Raw genomic sequence first — 22835 nt, forward strand, 5'->3', positions numbered from 1 at the left:
GCGTTCCGCGCTGGCTGCCCGCCTGCCGCGCCGCAGCGTGCCACGGCGCTTGAAGCAACTATTTCACACCAGAGGTATTGCACAGTATCATACGAAACTGAAGGCGCTCTAATATATTAGTATGGCAGGCATCCATCAAAAGTACGGAGCTTTCCTCGCAAAATAAATCAAGATACTACGGCCCAAAAAGAGAGTAGTATTCCAAAAACTCACTAAGTCCTAGCATCCGTAATTAGTAACGTTTAGCGTACACTTTATCGCCTGGCATATCGCCTGGCTATTGCTTAATCGCCATCGGCTATAAAAGGCTACCTATAAAAAATTGTCTAGCCGACAATAGAAGCTATTGGACATCTTACAGCCAGCTGTAGGTCTATGGTATTTTGGAACACAGATTCTACTGCCAATTTTTACCAGGGTGGCTCTTCTGGAAAAACACTTATGTGCATAGGGAAACTAATGGCACATACGTTTGTTTTTAAACCGGGCTAGAATTTATAGTTCCAAATTGCAAAATGTAGTCCAATTTAGGTTCATTTCCGTGAAATTTTTTTCGATACAATTAAAACCTAATTACCTCGCATCAGGTCGAAATTTTACAGAACCACTTTTTCCCCTCTTCTTCTTCTTGTTGGGATTCTTCAACAAGAAAACATAATGGATATGCCACAAAAATCATGTAATACTAGAGGCATGAGAAAAAAACGGCATGGACGCACTCGGATCATATTTTCGTCGTTTCCCGGACGAAAGAACGTAACTCCATTTCAAGGTTGCCAAATTGACTCAGGCAATTAATATTTTCCACACAAATGTAGGTACCTGGGTGAATTCAAATAAGGGTCAAATTCCAGGTTCTATTTCCTCCCAAAATTTTTTTGTGAATTTTTGGGCAAACCAAACTTTATTTTGACTATCATTAGGTGTAGACTTAGGAAATATAGCTCGTCGAGCTTAATAGTTGGGCTTAAACCCGAATTTCCACCGTCAAGTGTATCACTTCCCAAAATTTGCTCTAATTTTGCCTGATTTCCCAAATTTTCGTCCCAGAGGTGACATATGATACTTTTAATTGAAAATTGAACACAATTGTCATAAAAGCACCATCGAGCACTAAATTAAAGCATAATTGAAAACATGTAACCCTTTCATATCTTGCAGAACCAAAAAAATTGAGGAAAAATCATCCGTCATGAAAGATATCTGGAGCTTATTCTGCTTGTCTTTTAGACAGTTCCGTCTGTTATCAAAATGCGCACTGTTTTCCTTTAACACGAGAAGAAGCTTTTATTTCTTGGAATATTGCAATACAAAATGGATCAAAAACATCGAATTTTAAAACTTCGAGTGGGCGTGTACCCGCTGAAGTGGAGATAAAGCCAGGAAAAGTTTGAGGACTAACACCGGTCAACTTTTTTCTTTTTTTTTTTTGATTTTCCGAAGATTTGCCAATGGTTTTGGAGTAGATTTTTGGCGCTGATTCTGAAGAACACCTCCATTTAACTGTATCAGTGCGATTTATCCTGGGAAAGTTCGGAATTTTTCCGGAGAAATCGGAATTTTCCTTAAAAATCTAGCTTTTCCAGTAGAGTCAATTTTCCGGAAGAATCTATGCACGATGGAAAAAACCCAGGAATTTTTCGATTTCGTAGCTTAAGATACATAAGAAACCCTATTGCACCCCTATTAAAATTTCCTTTCTTTTCCTAATACCAAGGTTTTCCGGTCCAGTTTCATTAAAATCAATTAGTTAGTCACCGAGATAGTGTTTTAAGCCACGACCACCATCTTAGATTTTCGAATCTTGGAAATTTGACTAAAATTCGAGTTCCCCATTCAAAAATACCCGCGGGTACCAAGTTTCGCGTAAATCGCTTGATTAGGCGCTGAGGTAGCATTTTAGGCCATGTCCGCCATCTTGGATTTTTGAATTTTGGAAATTCGACTAAAAATTCAAGTTCCCCATTGAAAAATACCCCCGGGTACCAAATTTCACTTTAATCGACTGATTAGGTGCTAAGATAGCATTTTAGGCCACGTCCGCCATCTTGGATTTTCGAATTTTGAAAATTCGACTAAAAATTCGAGTTTCCCATTTCAAAATACCCCCGGGTACCAAGTTTCGCGTAAATCGATTGATTAGGCGCTGAGATAGCATTTTAGGTCATGTCCGCCATCTTGGATTTTCGAATTTTGAAAATTCGACTAAAAATTCAAGTTCCCCATCAAAAAATACCCCCGTGTACCAAGTTTCACTTAAATCGGTCGAAAAGAGCGTCTACAGGGCTTAAACAAACAAGTCTCAGTTGATTAGGCGCTGCGATAGCATTTTAGGTCATGTCCGCCATCTTGGATTTTCGAATTTTCAAAATTCGACTAAAAATTCGAGTTCCCCGTTGAAAAATACCCCCGAGTACCAAGTTTCACTTAAATCGGTAGAAAAGAGCGCCTACAGGGCTTAAACAAGCAAGTCTCAGTTGTAACAGTTTTCCACTCTGTCCCACTTAACTGGGACATGGGACAGGATGGAAACATATGGGACAGGATGGAACGGGACAAGATGGAACGGGACAGGATGGAATAAGCTGTTTTTTAAGCTTATCTCTAACAGTAAAGACAATTTTGGTGTTTTTTTTCACGGAATATTTAGTAGCACATCCTAGAGGATCGGAATAAGAGAAAATTTTCCCTAACGCACACTTCGAAAGTATTTTACGAGCTGATATTAGTGTGTGTGTGTATGCTTGACGCCCTGTTAGTTATCGTGTATAGAATTCTGTTTGGCATCGTTAATGGCGTTAATCTTGCACAAAAATTTGCGAATTTCAGAATTTTTGCCATCTACGACGTGTGAACTATTCAATCAAAACAAAAAAAGTCGTTTTTGGAAAAACCTCAAGGTTACGGCAATCATTTAGAGCTTATTACATCGTTGCCATGTCTCTCCTGACTGTTGCTGACTGTTGCTCGGGACAATGATTCTAGGGCGTGAAAAAGTTATTGATGGAGCAAAAAAAAAATTGACATATTTTTTTTCTCAAATTCAAAAGCATTACCTATCATCTCCGATAAAGTTTTCTCAAATAATCACTCTGGTTATGCTGCAACATCGATTTAAAGTCAAGAACCAGGCACGGGGGACACGCAAATTTGGGACAAATATAGGCAATTTGCACATTCAAAGTTCTCCTAAATTTTTATTTCAGTCCAAATAAAGTGGGAAATAGCATGTAATAGTCAACAATAGTGTGGAAAATGAGAAAAAAATTTGATTTGCCCATGTTTCTCAGATTATGACGATTAAAACAGCTCGGGACACCAGATTAGACGCTTATTTGAACTCACCCACCTGTGCATTTTGTCCAAAATGTTCCTGATTTTTGCAAGAGGTCTGAGGAAAAATCAGTGAAATTTTCAGTTGAAAATGCCCGATACTCTCTTGGTTAATACGCAATTTGCGAGGGGAAATTTGACATCCTTGAAATAGAGTTACCAGGGTGTCTACAAAAACAGGCTGACCAAAAATCAGTGCTTATACAGTACCTACTTTTTCAGTGCATTCCCAAGAAATCCAGTACCTCATCAACAGAAAAATTCAGTACTTTTTCAGTACACCCAATTGACGAAATTCGACAAATTTAAAAAATTGAAATCTGCAAATTGAATTTCCCGCTCATATTACGATAAAAATGAGAAAAAAGCGAAAAAATTCCGGTCCATCTTGCGAAATTCCGCTCTTTATCGGTACTTCCGGACCGCCCTGACAAAATCGGTACTTTTTACGGACTTCCCGGAAATTCCGAACTTGTAGACACCCTGGTTATGTTCCTTCGTGAGGGAAAGGACGTTTTGTCAGGGGAAAAAGGATGAAATTTTACTTGTAAGTAATCGTGAAGAAAAAACTCTTTTTGTAAAAATGTTTGCTGTAGGGAGAGGTGACTTACGACTATGGAATGGATGGCTCCAATCCTGGCGCAGGCCAGCATCGCAACGACGAGCTCCAGGATCATGGGCATGTAGATCGCTACCCGATCCCCTTTTTCGACCCCTCGAGCTTTGAGCACATTGCCGAATTTGCACACTTCCTGCAACAATTTCTTGTAAGTGAGCCGACTGTAGTCCTCTGGGTCATTTCCCTCCCTGCAACAAAATGAAAACCGAAATTAATAGGTGCCAAGAAAAATTCACATTTGCACAGTGACGTCAGCACTTTACGGAGGTAAGCACGGCACTTATTTTTCCAGGAGAGAGGCACAGACCCAACAGATTGAGGTTAGGAGACAAGAAGCAACTATTTTCACTTTAAGGTCTTCTGTGTGGTATCCACCCACATTGAAGGCGCCCTCAACCTTTCTTGCTTGCTTACGCCGCTTCCGATTCAAAATCCGCGTTGCGGAGTTAAATATCTAATTAATAGAGCAGGACCGGATTTACCTACTTGCCGCCCATAGGCCGCCTGTACTTTGCCGCCCCCTTCTCATTCGTTTTGAAACACATTAAAAACCATCAAGTGAACGTGCCGGAGGGGAGGGGTGCATAAGACGCGTTTACTCGTGTTGGACACATTTTTTGGGAAAGCCCCGTGACACTTAAAGCAAAAGTTGACGGAACTTCAGGCGAAAGTTAAGTTCTGTAAATCTACCTCTGTGCGGACAGGGCCCTCCATTTATAAGAAATGAACGAAAAAATTATGAAAGAACAAACTTATGTTTGTTCTTCAAACATTTATATGTGGTTTAAAAATTTTGACATCCGCCGCCGCGCCGCGCAGACCGCTCCGTGTTTGACGCAATGCGTGAAGTATTCATGCAGTCTTGTAGGCGCTATGCGTTTCACGCTGACCGCAATGACCGCACTGTGTTTGATGCAATGCGTGAAGTATTCATGTAGTCTCGTAGGCGCTAATATGTGTTACATGCCGACCGCCGTGTCGAGGGCTTTTCCTTTTCATCTCATATTCTCTCGGGGATTGAGAAATTTTGTCGCCTTTTCTTGCTTGTAATTTTCTTTTTTAAATCCGATTTTTTTATGCCTACATTTAAAAAAATTGCAAAATTTGCCGCCTCCTAGATTTGTCGCCATGGGCCGCGGCCCATGTGGCCACCCCCTAAATCCGGCCCTGTAATAGAGTATATCTAAATAGTATATCTTAATAGAGTATTATCTATTAATAGAGTACCTATATCTTTCATGCGTCTTATTTTCGTTACAGCGATGGACATAATGCAAAATCACACATCATGAGAGATGCGTCCCTATTTCGCGTGCTTTCAATCAGATGAGGAAGATAAAGATAAACTTCACACCCTTTGATAGTAATTACCCCGACACTTATCAAAGTCCTGTCCTCTTCCTATCAGCGAGGAAAAGTTGGCGAAACTTCCGCGAGTAAATAGCATATAACCACGTGATAAGAGAGAACATGCATATTTTATTCCAAGAGATTTTATTCCCAATCTCCTGAGGTATCAAAACAGTGAAGGTCATTCATAAATCCAATATTCGCGCGCTAAAAGTTCATACCCAATATTAGGATGCAAATAGAGTTAGAAGCATATTCAAGAGGGGATGGGAGGAGGGGGGACCCAATGGTCCAATGCCCCTTCCCTATGGGTATTTTCTTCTCCTTCTTTTTTATGAACAGGGAAACACGAAGAAAATCAATCTCATTGTCAGTGTAAATGATGATCTACATGAGAGGGAACCGTGTGTTGCATGGTCATTACAAAAATTCGTACCATATCAAAAACTCGATCTATTGCTATCTTTGTTTATTTACCTTCCTACCTTGAGCCCTTGGGTATTTCTCGAGTAGAAAGCTTGGAGACCAATATAGTGATCGCGATAAATAGCGACTTAATCGGTTGGTTGTCGCGATTATATCGGTGGCAATAGATCGAGATATTATTGCATTAAAAATCGCGATATATGGCGATTAAGTTGCTACACATCGCAATTTTTGGTTCGATAAAATCGCGAGCAATTTTCGTCGATAATATTGAGATTAAATCGTCATTTATCGCGATAAATTGCCGGGTGATAAAATCGCGATTTTATCCCGATTCTTATCGGGATTCTTATCGAGGATAATCGCTCAGGTGTTGGTGATCCTAGCGATTTTATCGCCGATAAAATTACAATACATCCTAATTTTTCCGTTGAAAAATGCTACTTAGGAACTTGCAAAATCGCCACTGGCATACTAGTATTGTGGTGTATAATTTATTATCATGTCTAGTTGTCCATTCGCTATAACTGCGCCTGTGGTCTGATTATTGAAATGGATGGACGAAGCGATAGACAAAGGCGATACGCGATCCTATTGATGGAAGCGGCTGGTTGCAATAGACAAAGTAGGTAAGTAATAGACTATCTAACGGCAACCCGCGAGAAACCCGATAGTCAGTCCATCATTTTCCCCTTAGTCTATGACAACTATCTACCCGTTGCAACCAATAAGATCGCTCCATGTTCCCCAAGTCTTCTTTGTCTATAGCTTTGTCTATCAATTTCAATAATCAGCCCGCTGGGCAGTTTTTTTCCTCCGCGGAAAGTTTCCTCACATCGCGTCGTCCGTCCGACGAGTTAGTTTTTCGCAAAGCCGGCTTTTATCTCACCGTAGGTCGAATCATGTGTTGTAGGTCATTCGTCTTATTCAGTGGCGTGGCGTACTTTGCGATAAATCCATTGATCTGTCATTCAAACCTATGGAAAAGGATCGATAAACAGGGTGTTCGCAGCGAACACCTTGATAATCGATTCTTTACTATACGTTTAAATGGAATGACAATCGATACATCGCAATAATTCACGCCACGCCACTGGTCTTATTTTCTCGGACGCGACGGGTTGACCCACCTTTAGGTCTAATGACGCGTCTTCAATGCTTGATCTGCCGTGCTGAGGAAAAACGCCGTGAGGACGGACCTACAGATGTTGCCAAATGTCCTTTGATAAAATAAGAAATTTCTGGGAAATTTGAGAAAATTTTTCTCCGAATTTATCAAGGACCTTTATTCGCGGGTAGACCCAAATGATCTGAAAATTTCAAGAGAAAATATTCATCAGAACTTGCATTTTAAAAGAATGGATAAATTTACAGATTATTTTCGTGGATGCATTTCGGCAAGACGCCATCTTCAGCGAGAATTTTTTTTCACAAAACACAAAAAATTTTCTTGCTGAAGATGGCATCTTGCCGAAATGCATACAAGAAAATAAACAGTTAATTTTCCCAGCATCTTTTAAAACGCGCGTTCTGATAAACATTTTATTCCTTTATTTTATTTTATTAACAGCACGCAAAATGCGATTCTCCAGTTATAGAAAATACTCATGGCTCTCGTTATAAATAAGCATTGTATCGGAGAAAATGCGGCAAAGCCTGAAAACTCATAACGGCGTTTTTTCTGGCAGTGATTATGCTCGTCATTAACTGGACTGTTACGAAATCGAAGATGAGAGAAGCTAGATGAGAAAAAGTCATCGAGGGGAATTTCGAAAAAATTTATTCTTCCAAAAAAAAAATCTAGGTTCCCTTTTACTAGACCCTTCTAACTAGATCTAAATGTTTAGGTCCCCAAGTAACTTTTGCTTCATCTGTTCAAAGCGCTCCTTGCCTAGGCTTGGTCATACTGGTGCGTGGTGTCCACGTACTGACCTTAAACTGACACTAAACACGATAAGTCACTCAAAACCCTCGATTGTTTCCGAGGCTGGACGAGGCCCTTCTATCCCTTTCACTCTCCCCGTCGCACAATGGCTCGAGTCAATTAGAGAGGTCGGACATGAAATATTTCGCTAAAACCGCATTGATGTTTATTTCGTCACATTTTAAATTTCAAGGGGTTAGGTGCCTCCTGAAGAAAATGCCACGAGGAAACCAATGAAACCACTTTTAGAACCTCAAAGTTTTGTATAAACGGTGTTATAAGCGTTTAAAAATTCCGAATTTTGTCCGACCTCTCCTATTGGCTCGATCCACTATGCGTCGCTCGCCTTTCTTGTTCCTTTTTCGCGGTCGATATTTACGGCTGAAGCGCGAAACCACGTATCTCACTTTACGACGTTGCAGACTTCCGTTCATACTTTTTTTTCTTTGGAAAACTGAAGTCGTCGTAATTTCTTGAAAACTTCCATGAGTTTCCCTCTCTGTTAGCCGAATATTCTGTGTGAATTTCAAGCTATAAAGGTGGATTGTTTCTCTTCAAAAACTTAAAATAGGAGGGAGGATTTTTAAACACCGGAATGGAGATACGTGGTTTTGTACTTTGGCCATCGATTTGCTTTGGTTAGGCTTCATAGCCGTGGACTAACGACCTCGATCACACCCATAAACTTCAGGATCAAAGGTCTGAAATGCGATCCTTTCACAGGATGCCAATTTCGTATGCATCGAGTATTTTAATGTCACTCGTGGAATGGTATATCTCTGTGAAGGCTCTCGGAAAAACACTCATTTAAAGATCTCAATCGCGGCGTCAACATTTGCAAAACAAATTTAATTATTTAATGCATACAATTTTGACAAAATAGAAACTTTTCAAAAAAATCATAGAAACAACAATTAAGCGGGTTTCTTTTAAATGTATAAAACACGAACGGAGATTTTCGTACGACCGTTATCCAATTTTGATGATATCCATGGAAATGAATCGATAATAACGTCCATAACGTCGCCACCTTTCTGTGACAGATGTCTCAAGCAGTCTTAGCGTTCAGCATCACAGCGCAAAAAGGGAAGGAGGCCTGCGCGCCTTCAACTGAGAACATATGCAACGCGGTCATCCATCGAGTACGAATAGTTGCACGCAGGCGCCGTGTTACGACTGTAGACCGCAACGCCTTTTCGGAATGTTCGAATGGCAAACGAAACTTGGAAAATGCACTTTGACAATGCACTGCTGCGCGTATATATTTTAATTAAACACATTAATTGATAAAATTAATATTAAAATAAAAAGCCTGATTGTTTTTTGAGAGTTGTGTACATACTAAACAGAGAATCAAGCTGCAGTAACAGTACTCTTGGAATTATGAATTCAGAGTTGAAACTCTTTGACTCGCGTTTTTGAGCAGAAGTGGACAAGGCAGCATTCAAATAACACCACTCACAATGAACCCTTTGAGTCTGACAGACTCGACTAAACTTGACGAGGTCATGCATAGCGGTCTCGTAGAAAGGGGCTTTAGATCCGATGAAAAGTTGGAAGAGCAAAAAAGAAGGCGAAGAAGAAGAAAGAAAGAGTAGGGAGGCAAGGAGAAAAAAAGGAATTCCTCTGCTAATTGGTTATCAAGTTTACCTAAGTTGATCGAGTTTGTCTCCGAAAGGAGACAAACTTAAACTAAAACCTTTTTCACTGAGAGTATAACAATTTTCTAGATCACTCTCCTTTCTTATTTCATTCGTAACCTTTATATAAAGTAAAAAAAAGAGGAGGAACGGATGATGACCAGATCAGCCGTGCTAAGTAATAACGCCGTATGATCATTCGAATATTGCCAAATTTCCTCTCGGAAAATAATTATTTTTGAAGAAAATTATGAATATTGTTCCTTTCAGATTTTTTAAATCAAATCACGAACAAAATCCTCTGAAAAATCGTAAGAGAAATATTTAATATTTCCCCGAAAATTCGTGATTTTTCAAAGGGAATTTGGCAACGTCTGATGGTTCATGCGGCGTTTTTTGATGGTACGGCAGAGTTATCGTTCATCTTCGGCAAATATTACTGAGTGCAGAAGTTTCGGACCCCCACCGGCTAAAATAAGACATGCTTCGAAAAATGTGTTTACGGAAGATAAGACAACTTATCAAGTACGGACAGGGCGTTGCGATGAAAACGGATGGGATCATAATGAAACATTAATTTTTTGTAGGAATTGACAACGTCACGTCGACTTCATTTCGAATGAACACTGCATGCGGTAGCGTTTCATGCGTGTCGTGGGGTCATTTCGTAGACGTCTGAATACTATGATTTGCGAGGAATTCGTGATCGGAAATCCAGATCGCTTTTTTGCATTCTACAGAGTACATTCCGGACAGGGCATTACTGTAGCATTCGTTGCTACACTCGACTGTTTCCAAACTAAAGATTTCCATACCGACACTGGAAAAAAAAACACATTGAATCTAGAGTCCCGACTCTTGAAAACATTGGCAAGAAAAAGGACTCTTGATTCAATCAGATTTAAAGCTTCAAAAGGAAATCCGCTCAAATTAAGAGGCTTGGTTCTTGATTTAAGCTTAAATCAGATTGAATCAAGAGTATATTTTTTCTTGTCGATGTTTTTAAGAGTCTGGACTCTAGATCCAATGTGTTTTTTTTTCCAGTGAACGGGTTGACTTGTTTCGAAACTATCAGACTCGAAAAAATGAAAATTTCGTTTTATCGCAGAAAAAAAGCTTTTAGGGTCATCTTTGATTCTTTGATATTCTTTTCTTTATTTTTTTTCATTTTAAAGGGCTGCCACAGAATTTAGAAAATGAAATTCCCTGACATTTCCCTGATTTCCCTGACACATTTTGGTGGAATTCCCTGACAATGTAAGATATTATGACAGGTGGTTAAAAAAGTTTTCAGGCAAAATTTAATGTTCGAAACGTCAAACCCATGCTAGGAAGCAAACATATGTGACTTGACGAGTTTTCCCTGACACTATCGTCATTTTTCCTGACTTTAAAAATTCCCTGACATTTCCTGGTATTCCGTGACTGTGGCAACCCTGATTTAAGATTGAAAAGATGAGATTGAATTCTTGTTTGTTTCAAAAAGTGCTTGACTTAAAGGTTTAAAAATGTTCATATCCCCCAGTAGCACCGATTGCAATAAGTTGCAATAACATGGTCAAATTATTGCTACATACTGCATCGGAGTGTTATACATGTTGCCTATCTTACCTGATTGAAGGAGCACCTGTCGAAATTTATTGGAATAAAATTGAAATTAGTTGCGTTTTCCGTTTTCTGGAATTATTTTTTTCCCAACATTGGACATTTTTCGAGACAAGCTATTCGATTAGGTAAGAACAATAACATCGCATGAAATAATCTTTAAATCGATCATTTCCCGTCGCGTGACCAGCTCAGATCCGACGCACAGTGGATAGAGTCAATAAGAGAGGTCGGACAAAATTTAGCAACTTTAAACGCTTATAACTCCGTTGAAACACAACTTTGAGGTTCTAAAGGTGGTTTCATTGGTTTCCTCGTGAAGTTTCCTTCTAGAACACTGGAAAAAAAACACATTGGATCTAGAATCCAGACTCTTAAAAACATCGACAAGAAAAAATACTCTTAATTCAATCAGATTCAAGCTTAAATCAAGAACCAAGCCTCTTAATTTGAGCGGATTTCCTTTTGATTTAAGCTTAAATCTATTTGAATCAAGAGTCCTTTTTCTTGTCAATGTTTTCAAGAGTCTGGACTCTAGATCCAATGTGTTTTTTCCCAGTGCTTGAAATGTAAAATATAACGAAATAAACATCAACATTTGCGGTTTTAGTCAAAAATTTCACGTCCGACCTCTCTAATCGACTCGATCCACAGTGCGACGCAGGGTCAAAAGAAGACGCCACTCGTTAACCAGGTCCGCGTCCGGACTCTCTAATTTAAATCTAAAGTTCGCCTTCAATTTTGCCGCATAGGCAACAAGCATACCCGAAGACCAAGAGTGCGTATCCCTATCCCTCGACACCCTCTAATCCAAAGTCCGGATCCGTCGTTGTCGGGCGTGGCTGTGGCGCACGGTTGCCAGGCCGTGCGAAGAATGGAGATGTTGCATGTGTGAGGAATTGGCGATTGGACTGTTGATTCTTATGTAAAAGTTCGCGAGAAAAACGATGGTGCCACTGGTTTTCCCTGAAATCAACTTCCAAGCTCAAAAAAAGCTCTCAAGTTCAGGCAAAATGGAGGGGATATCCCACGCTATCCTGAGAGTCCACCTCTACATCAAGACAAGCTCTCCATGCAAAGATAGGGAGCAAATACATTGACAGGGCTGCCACTTTATTTGGGGACTCTAAAACTGAAAACACGGCATCACTGCTAATGTACTTACTCCCTATCTTTGCATGGAGAGTTCGTCTTGATGTAGAGGTGGACTCTCAGGGTAGGGTGGGATATCCCATCCATTTTGGCCTCAACTTGAGAGTTTTTTTTGAGCTTGGGAGTTGATTTCAGAGCAAACCAGTGGCACCATCGTGTTTCTCGCAAACTTTTACATAAGAATCAACAGTCAAATTGCAAATTCCTCACACATGCAACATCTCTATTGCGGATCTTTCATACGGGTTTAAATGAGGAAAAGTGCTGATTTTCCGGCACTACCTGGCAACGATGCCGCGGTGGCGCCTCGATCGTCCGGCGTTTCCTGCCCCGAATCCGATCCGAGGGGCCTTGACCCGCTTCGGCCGCCGTTTTCGCGAGACTCGAGCGCCGGGAGGAGAAAATTCCGGAGCGCCCGACGCGGAGGACCTCGAGCTTATCCCGTTGAGCAATGCGTTTTCCCGCCGAGGAATGCGCGCTCTGGCTTTGCAGGGCTGCCAGATTGCACTGAAAAAACAACTCCGGCCGTGGAAGCCGTACTTACGGGCTACATAGACATACCGTCCGCGTTCCGGGCTCAGAGGCCGGAAGTTTCGGGTGTAGCGCCCGGAGCGGTCGAAGCTACGGCTCCTGCACCCGGAACTTTCGGCCTCTGAGTCCGGACGGACGGTGTGTCAATATAGCCCGTAACTTTTTTTTTCCAGTGTGTCGGAGGTGGTACACGCTGAATGAAGAGATACGAACAAGAGCGTGGCTAGGGAGGTTTCTGGGTGGGGGGAGGTGTAGGGGGCTGCCCCCACTGGGCCTAAAAACTTTCCTCAAACAAAAGTTATATAGCCGCTTAATACTAGTAGACCTCCGTAAGGGGTGAATAAGCCCCCCTTCCATACATAATTTTTCTGGCTACGATTGTGGATGAAAATTTGAAGATCCCTGCGGGCTGATTGTTGAAATTGATAGACAAAGCTATAGACAAAGCTATAGACAAAGAAGACAAAAGAGATACGGAGGGATCATATTGGTTGAAGTGGGTAGTTGCAATGGACATAGAAGGTAGGTGATAGACTGACTGACGGCAACCCCCGTGGGACCCTATAGTTAGTCCATCATTTTCTCCGTAACTCATCCATTTCAACCGATAGGATCGCTCCTTACGCCCTGTATTCTTTGTCTATCGTTTTGTCTATCAATTTCAACGATCAGCCCTCGGGAGAATTTTTTCACTGATCGGGACTTTTTCACCCATGAATAAGCCGTACCTACCTACAAAAATGGTGGGAAGGGGGTGAAAAAACATGAAAGAGGCAATTTCTTAGGAGCCCTAACACTTGAAATGTCGTTTGCCGGACGAAGAAACGTAACAAAGTTGCAAAATTGACTCAAACAATTCCAATTTTCACAAGAATGTACCCTCGCAATTTTTGCCCAAAATTTGTTTGATTTTTGTTGGAGATCATAAGAAACATCAGTGAAATTTTTAATCAGAAATTCCCGAGATTCTCCTGGTGAAAACACTATTTTCGATGGTAAATTTGGCAACATGAAAATTTAGTTACGACTTTCGAAGGGGAAATTAGATTCCAGATGAAGGAGAGAGTGTGGGACAGGAATATTAAGGAGATGATGACGAGTGAGAAGATTGAGAAGAAGAGACAGAAAAAATGGAACGAGAGAAGGATAAAGACGAAGAAGGAGAAAAATACATTCTTCTGGTACTCATCCCTCTTTCCCTTTTTGATCTTCTTCCTTTAATTCTTCCGTCCCACACAGGTAGATAAGTATTTTTACATTCTGACTGGATGTACTCGCCCACAATCCCACATATTATTCTCCAGGAATTTTCGAGTATTGCATTTTTTCTGACTTTTCTCCAATTAGTTCGTTTTCTCTCACGACGAAAATTCTACGAAACGATTCTCCTGACCTTTTCGGCTTCACCAAAAGAAGGAATTCTCTGATTTCCCAGGGCACCCTCGGCAGGCTATCTCCGAGGTGCTGAAATTGGAAATTCAGCTGCTGATCTACACTGAAAAAATGTTTCTTGAGATATCATTTTGACTTTAAGCGTCGTTTCTTGTCGACAAAATTATTATTTTTTTTTTTTTTTTTAGTACAATCCATGTGAAATTATCTTAAAGTCAGTTTTTTTTGAGTTAAAGAAACTCTATTTTGCTATCGTCTTTTAAACTGAAAATTAACGATGGCAAAACGACGCTTTTTTCACTCAAAAACCAAATTTTGTCGACAAGAAACGACGCTTCGAGTCAAAATTTAAAAAAGAAATCCTTTTCGTGACTGTCTCCGAAATTAAGTCCGTGGGAGAGCAATACACAGAAAAAAATTCTCGGTGTTGCTACCAAGGTCCATTGGTACCTTTACCATCTCACTTTTTTTACCAATTATTGGTAATTTCACCAAGACAGACTGGTAAGCTTATCTAAAAACCGGTATTTTTATTGTTTTTTTCAGGCAAGAATACCACTTTTATTGGCAATCAATTCCCGGTAACTTTGCCATTTTATCTCGGTAATTCTACCACAGTCGATAAAAAATATTGGCGTTTTTACAAAAGTCTAGTAAAATTACCGAGGAAGTTCAATAATTTTACCGAGATTTCTCGGTGAAATTACCAATTCCATAAATGGTTTTTTTACGAAGAAAAAACTGGGATCAAATAGAACCCTGAATTCTTGGTAATTTTACCCTTTTCTTAGTAAACACACCGAGATTTTTTTTTCTGTGTACATCCAAGATTCAATCAACTACATCTGTCACGGTAAGTTGGATCGACACTCTGGTTTCAAAATGTTTCACCTGGGTAAAAAAAATCGTGCTGATAAGCTTAGCGCTGAAGGTCGAATCCACCGGTGACAACGGAGTGAGTGAGTAAAATTAAAATGGCAATGCTGTTTCCAGGAGGAATATTCAATGTGACCCAGTTATCACCCCCGACAGGAGTGCGTTTGGGGCACTATCTCGCGCCACTATACTGCCGTACTAAGGAAAAACGCCGTATGAACATTCAGACGTTGCCAAATTTCCTCCGATAAAAGTATCATTTTTGAGGATTTTCATGAATATTTTCTCTTGAAATTTTTAGATGATTTAGATCTAGCTGCGAATTAAATCATCTGAAAAATCCGAGAAAAGATATTCACAAATTTTGCTGTAAATTCGTATTTTATCGAAGGAAATTTGGCAACGTCTGAAGGTTCATACGGCGTTTTTCCTTAGCACGGCAGTATAGCTTCGGCATTTCGATTTATGGGAATTCGACGGCCTTATCCTCTGATTCGCAATCGCAATTTCAATCGCTATCCCAACATCTGCGGCTCAAGGCTGTTACCGCACTGCTTTTCCTACTGCATTCGACTGCAGACTTAAGGCGCACAGTGGAACGAGCTGATATAAGAGGTTGGAAATGAAATTTTTGGCTGAAATTTCAAATTTTGATGTTTATTTCGTATCAAATTCAATTCCAAGGGATGTTTCTGAGAGAAAATTTCACGTGGAAATCAGTGAAACCACTCTTAAACTTTTCGGTTTCATATTTTCGATTGTATAAGCTTTCAAAGTTTCCAGTTTTTGTCGGACTTCTCTCATTGCTCGGTCCACTGTGCGGCGAAGGCCTAAGTCCTTTCCGATCGCGCTTGCATTAAGATATCGGTAGCCACATGAGAAATCTATTTAGAATACCATAAACTCCTTTCGGCGAGCTTATTTATGATGATTGGTGCGTGCGATGGATGAGTATTGATGATTACGCTACCTTCAGTCATTATACGAAAACCGTAACCAGCCCACGCGAAGCGATGTACTTCTAGCGCCTTGATGCAACTATTCGTGTCTAACGGATGTCCGTGTTGCGTAGACGAAAAACTGGAGGCGCTTCAGTTTAGCCTGCCGAAGTTGAATTAATGAAAAGAGGGTTATTCATATAGGCGAAAAATGTACCTAGCCCGGAATGTACGAAACATTGTGGGCTAATAGTACTAAATGAGAGAAGCTTATCCCTAACTCCGTTTTTGCAGGAAAAAATTTGCTCAAATTGCTACAAAAATGAAAAAATTCCAGACTTTCTTGCAAAATGTCCGCACTTTTTTAGTACTTCCGGGCCGTCCTTGAAAAATCAGTACTATTTCTGGACTTTCCGAAAATTCCGGACTTGTAGACACACTGTCCACTCAATTTTTCAGAGAATGTTCTTTGTAATTAGATCTAAATTGAGATTACATATAGCAATCAGGAACTAATATTTCTGGCTCATTTTAGAAACAACATATATGCCATTCGTTTCCCTGTGGAGATACGTGCTTTTGTGGAAGAGTCAGACATAGTGGCTCCCGCTCCGTATTACAAAATGTGATCCAGTGATCTGTATTTGACGCCCGTTGGCTGTTTGGTTTGCACAGTAATATAATCATAATTTCATTTTGAGAACTCGTCTCATGTTTGGGCGATCACCAGCGCTCCTTTGGTTCAGCTCATTTACATTGATTGGTACTAGTATCAATGAGTAGCTGTATCTTGAAGTAGAATTATATAAAACTGATACTCATCGATGTTCAAACGAAAGTTCGCATGCAATTAAAGCATGAGTGCTTGAGGAGCAAAGTGCTTGAGAGGTGGGATTACGATTTATCTAGTTATAGGATTTAACATTCTAGGTATTATCCTCATTTTCAAAAGAGCGATTACGGCTGTCTCTGAAAATTGCTAAGTAGGCCTTTGAAAAAAAAAAAATCTAAAATGTATTTTTGACTTATGAAAAAAAACACAGCTGCCGTGCTAGAGGAAAAAGGCCGTAGGAATATTCAGACGTTTTTATTTTAAGAGTTTGATAAAAATCGAATTTTCTGGGAAAATAATCAATTTTCAGATTGATTTTTCACGAAATTTGATCGTTATTGGGCAAAATTTTGCAATGAGGAACTACAATTTCCGACTCATTTCAGGAACAACATGTGCGATTGTAAGCCATTTGTTTCCCTATGCAGACAGGATTTTTTTATAGATGAGCCGGAAATAGTGGGTCCTGATTGCAAATTGGACGTATTTATGCTAAAAGGAACTATGTTGCATGCAAACCATATGCACATAAGTAGTTCCTTTTGGTATAAATACGTCCAATTGTAGTTTAATTTACTCTAGCACATCCATCGAGTTAAAGAAGACCTATCTTATCTCAATTCTTTTACTACAGAAAAAGTGTGCCGTTCTCTGATGGGCCGCGGCTATCATGGAGCCCCAAAGTTGGACCAGGGTAAACCAACCCCGCCCCTCCGCTCCTAGCTTGCCCCAATGTAAACAAACAAGATGGCGACAAAGTTCTAGACGTGATTTTGGATGTGATGGAATTTTTTTCATAACCAACTTCTGACTTTAATTCGGATCGAACTTTGATGGATAGTTTTGTCGAATATTAACCTTTTAGTGTGATTGTTATTCATTTCTCGGTTGATAATACGTGTTCCTCTGAGTCGGGTTTGTTTTTATAGGTCCAACTTTGAGGCCCCATGAAGCCTAAAAATGATGAACCACTCTGGGAGCGGAACAGAGATGGCAATACTCTCCCATATAGGTACTCTGTTCTTTGTATATAGCTTTGTCTACACTGAAAAAAAAAATCTTAGTGTATTTACTAAGAAAAGGGTAAAATTACCAATAATTCAGGGTTCTATTTGATTCCAGTTTTTTCTTGGTAAAATTACCATTTATGGAATTGGTAATCTTACCGAGAAATCTCGGTAAAATTATTGAACTTTCTCGGTAATTTTACTGGACCTTGGTAAAAACGCCAATATTTTTTATCGACTGTGGTAGAATTACCGAGATAAAATGGCAAAGTTACCGGGAATTAATTACCAATAAAAGTGGTATTCTTACCTAAAAAAAAACAGTAAAAATACCGGTTTTTAGGTAAGCTTACCAGTCTGTCTTGGTACCCTGGTAAAAATTGGCAGTAGAATCTGTGTTCCAAAATACCATAGACCTACGGTCGGCTGTAAGATTTTCAATAGCTTCTATAGCCGGCTACACAATTTCTTATAGCCTTTCATAGCCGATGGCGATTAAACAACTCACAGCCAGGCGATAAAGTGTATGCTAAACGTCGCTAATTACGGATGCCAGGACTTAGTGAGTTTTTGGACCACTGCTCTCTTTTTGGGCCGTAGTATCTTGATTTATTTTGCGAGGAAAGCTCCGTACTTTTGATGGATGCCTGCCATTCCTAATATAATAGAGCGCCTTTAGTTTCGTATGATACTGTGCAATACCTCTGGTGTGATATAGTTGCTTCAAGCGCCGTGGCACGTTGCGATGCGGCAGGCGGGCAGCCAGCGCAAAACGTGCACTGGCGCCTACAAACCTAACAGGGATACTTCACGCGTTGCGCAGTGCGTGAAGTATCCCTGTTAGGTTTGTAGGCGCCAGTGCGTCGCCGCTCCGCGTTGTGCTAGGCTCTAATATTTAATCTGGCGGAGTCAGCGTCATTCAACTCATGATTTTGAAATGTTTGCACATCCTGTATGGATTATTCTCGTTTTAATTGATAAAATAAAATATGTATTAAAGAAAAATATAACGTGTGTTTTGTAAATATTTAGGTGGTTCCGTATCAAACTTAATGATTTCCAAAGCACACGAATTTCAATACAATTTCTTATAGCCTTTTATAATCTATGGCGAAAAAGCAACAGCCAGGCGATAAAGTGTGAAGCCCGGCGATAGGAACTATAGCCCGGCTGCATAATTTGTTATCGCTTCGTATAGCCCGGCCGTATGATTTTCTCCGCATTCTACAGCCAGCTATATGATTTTCTGTAGCCTTCTTTAGCCGGCCATAAGAATTCCTATGGTATTTCGAAACGCAGCTCTTATCGCTAATTTTTACCAGGGTAAAATTACCAATGATTGGTAAAAAAAAGTGAGATGGTAAAGGTACCAACGGACCTTGGTGAAAACGCCGAGAATTATTTTTTTGTGTATATCAATTTCAGAAATTAGCTCGCAGGGCCAATATGAATCCAGAAAGCCCGAAGCTCACATACCGATAAGAAAACGCCAGTTTTCCTGTTCTAAAAGGGTTCATACGGCAACGCCATCTTTTACCGGGACTCTGTAACCTCTGCTTTAAATAGACGGGGCCTTATGGTTACAGACTCCCAAGGGACCTGGGAAAAGTTAATCACGTCTGAAGTTGGAGTCCGCCTCTGCTAAGGGCGATTCCTGAGCGCGCCGAATTTCTCGGGTCATCGCGGGGAGCTTTCGATTTCGCTGAAAACGCGAGCGCAAACACTCGCGCTCTCGAGGGAACCGGCGACGAGATTGAAAAACGCGGAAATCAAATTCGATTATTAATCAGGCGACGCGCGTCGTGCGCCGCTGCGCCAGGACCGCTGAGTGCAGATGAGAGGTGAAAACGAGGCTTTTATTCAAATCACTCCGGTTGACGCACAAGTGGACTGAATTTGACGGGAAAGGAACGGAATCACGTTCGATTATGTGCTGGTTACACGCTCAAATTCCCATCAATTTCCGATCAAATAGTGACTGGTGCGCACCATCTACCATCAAATTTCTGCGGCCTGCAAAAATTTGATGGTAGATGATGGAACTGTGCGGCTCATCCTTCATCTGATTTCCACACACCCGTGCTTATTCCATGCTTATTTTAATTAACACGCTGTTTTAATTAATTTTACTCATCAATCTAGATAACTCTCGACCGCCATCTTGGTCATCATTTTGATCGGAATTTGACGGAAATTTGAGCGTGTAACCGGGCCATTAAGGTGATTCGACGGTTGCCATTATTTGTGTCAGAGCGACGTGCGATGTATCGCATCAATTCGTTCCATAATTTCAGCTACTTGTCATTTTTTTCGGATTTTGAGATCGCACTTCTGTTGTCATGAGACTAAAGTATTCATGTACCTTTGACAAAGTATTCAACGTATTAAAGGCAGGGTTTTTTCAGAGGCAGAATTCAGGATTCTGATTCTTTTCCTAATTTTAGCCAGAATATTTCATTGCTCCTATCAGGAAGAATTCTTTTGAAAAAACTGCATCATAAAATAGTATTTTAAACGATTTTCAGCTCCTGAACAACCATTTATCCTGCAATTTTCAGCAAAACACGAAATTTTTAAAATTTCCACATTTAAATAGGAACATCAGAAGCACTTGAGGAGAAGAACAAGAAGAGTTTGTAGGTTTGATGAGTTATTTTCCCCCAAAATATTGAAAATTCGTTAGCTCCTTGCCATAAATAAACGAAATTTCGTAAACTGTATAATAATTTAATTATCTGCCAAGGCATTTGATGAAATGCCTGATTTGACTGATTGCCTGAACGCCTATATCATCCAACAAATTGGAGGAGTACCACGGTTTTAGTGCACTGGAAAAAAGACACATTGGATCTAGAGTCCAGACTCTTGAAAACATTGACAAGAAAAAATACTCTTGATTCAATCAGATTTTTGCTTACATCAAAAGGAAATCCGCTCAAATTAAGAAACTTGCGGTTCTTGATTTAAGCTAAAATCCGATTGAATCAAGAGCATTTTTTCTTGTCGATGTTTTTAAGAGTGTGGACTCTAGATCCAATGTGTTTTTTTCCAGTGATGTAGGTTTGATGAGTTATTTTCCCCCAAAATATTGAAAATTCGTTAGCTCCTCGCCATAAATTTACGAAATTTCGTAAACTGTCATAATTTGATTATCTGCCTGGGCATTTGATGAAATGCTGGATTTGACTGATCGCCTGAACGCCCATATCATCCAACAAATTGTAGTAGTACCACGGTTTTAGTGGGGGTAAAGTACCTAATACTTTTTTTCCCCTTTTTCAATCACTGTGCGACTCGCGCGCGCGCCTGACGAGTGCTGGAATTCACGTCGGGTAAATTTCGCATTCACGAACTTGTATAGTTGTATCCGAACCGGAGTAAGTTGAATTGTGGAAGTAGTTAAACAGGAAAGCCCGACGCTCCGGTCTTGAACTCTAAACAGTAGATTAGCGTACCGATTACATCATGGTAGGTCGCCGTTACGTCTGCTCCCAAAGTGGAAAATTTGCACAATTTTTCCCCCGCGAACGCGTGTCAACAGACTCGCAGCGAACGGAGGGGAAGAATCGTTTCAAATTCAACTGATACCTACCGAATGAAAGATGCTGGTGACTTTGAATCACGCGGCTACAATTGGACAGCGTTAAACAGAAAGGAACCAAGCCACATCAGCTATTGCCAAATTTAATTGGGCAATTTAATTTTTTACATGAAATCGGTTGTGTGGATTTTCGTGCAAATTTCAGTGAAAATTCTCCGTGGTGCGAAGCAAATTCCTTAAAATTTTCAAAGAAATCCGAACAACCGTTCTCTCAACAGAAAGGAACCAAGCCACATCAGCTATTGCCAAATTTAATTGGGCAATTTAATTTTTTACATGAAATCGGTTGTGTGGATTTTCGTGCAAATTTCAGTGAAAATTCTCCGTGGTGCGAAGCAAATTCCTTAAAATTTTCAAAGAAATCCGAACAACCGTTCTCTCGTAAAAAATTTAATCGCCCAGTTAAACTTGGCAATCGCTGATGTGGCTTGGTTCCTTTCTGTTAAACTTGGTCCAATTATTCGGGGTGACTAAAAGAGTGGAAACTTTGCAGCTGGGATTGTATTTTGCTTGCGTCTATCAAAAAACCCATGGAAAATGGAGGACCACGGGGTTTTCCCTTGGTTTTTTCTTCTTCCGAAAATTCCACCGGAGCTCCTGCATGTGTAAGCAAGGTGTCTACTACACTAGAAAAAAAAAAAACACATTGGATCTAGAGTCCAGACTCTTAAAAAAATCGATAAGAAAAAATACTCTTGATTAAATCAGATTTAAGCGAAAGCAAGAACCAAGCCTCTTAATTTGAGCGGATTTCCTCTTGATTTAAGCTTAAATCTGATTGAATCAAGAGTCCTTTTTCTTGTCAATGTTTTCAAGAGTCTGGCGACTCTAGATCCAATGTGTTTTTTTTCCAGTGTAAAACAGGCTGGGCAAAAATCAGTACTTCTACAGTACTTTTTCAATACACTTCCAAGAATCTCAGTACCTCCTAAAAGAAAAAGTCAGTGCTTTTTCTGTACCTCCATTTGACGGAATTCGGAAAATTTCAAGAATTTGATTTTCTTGCTCAAATTGCGACAAAAATGACAAAAAATTGAAAAAAATCCGGACCTTCTTGTGGAATTTCCACACTTTTCCAGTACTGCCGGACCGCCCTTAAAAAAATGAGCCCTATTTCCGGACTTGTAGACACCCTGTTGAGGAATTGGAACATTGAACAGAGATGTCTGAGTGAAGATTGTCTCTGAGGAATTTCTGTATATAACTGTTAAATACTCAACAATTGAAAACTAACCTATTATTGTTGTAAATTTTATTGTACATGTGTTTAAATTAAGTGTTTTTGAGGACAACACCTGACACGTACCATAAGCAGTCTCAACAGCTTTGTATGTACTTAATTGAATAAATAAAATAAACTAAATTTGCGATTTCAGTACTCAAGGTAATATTTCGCGAGAAACACGATGGTGCCACTGGTTTTCTCTGAAACACATTTTAACACTCCAAAAAAGCTTTCGAAGTTAAGGCCGTTATGGGAAGAATAACCCACCCTGCTATCCTGAGAGTCCACTTATATCAGGTCAAGCCCTCCGTGCAAAGATAGGGAATAGATATACATTTACAGGGTTGCTTCTTTGCTTGGGGACTTACAAACTGAAAATGCGGC

The 22835-nt window shown here is 40.1% G+C and overlaps 1 protein-coding gene across 3 annotated transcripts in view; it reads right to left on the reverse strand.

The window, feature by feature from the left end:
• The window catches only part of AcCoAS (acetyl coenzyme A synthase), a 73812-nt gene that overhangs the window by 12189 nt on the left and 38788 nt on the right, over positions 1-22835 (reverse strand). For all 3 annotated transcript variants that reach the window (XM_072305257.1, XM_019062261.2, XM_072305256.1), the window contains exon 2: positions 3945-4140. In XM_072305257.1, the coding sequence (XP_072161358.1) occupies positions 3945-4016 (72 nt within the window). In that variant the 5' untranslated portion in view covers positions 4017-4140. The remainder of the gene's footprint in view (positions 1-3944; positions 4141-22835) is intronic.

The sequence above is a fragment of the Bemisia tabaci genome, chromosome 10, assembly GCF_918797505.1.
Source record: "Bemisia tabaci chromosome 10, PGI_BMITA_v3".
NCBI lineage: Eukaryota > Metazoa > Arthropoda > Insecta > Hemiptera > Aleyrodidae > Bemisia > Bemisia tabaci.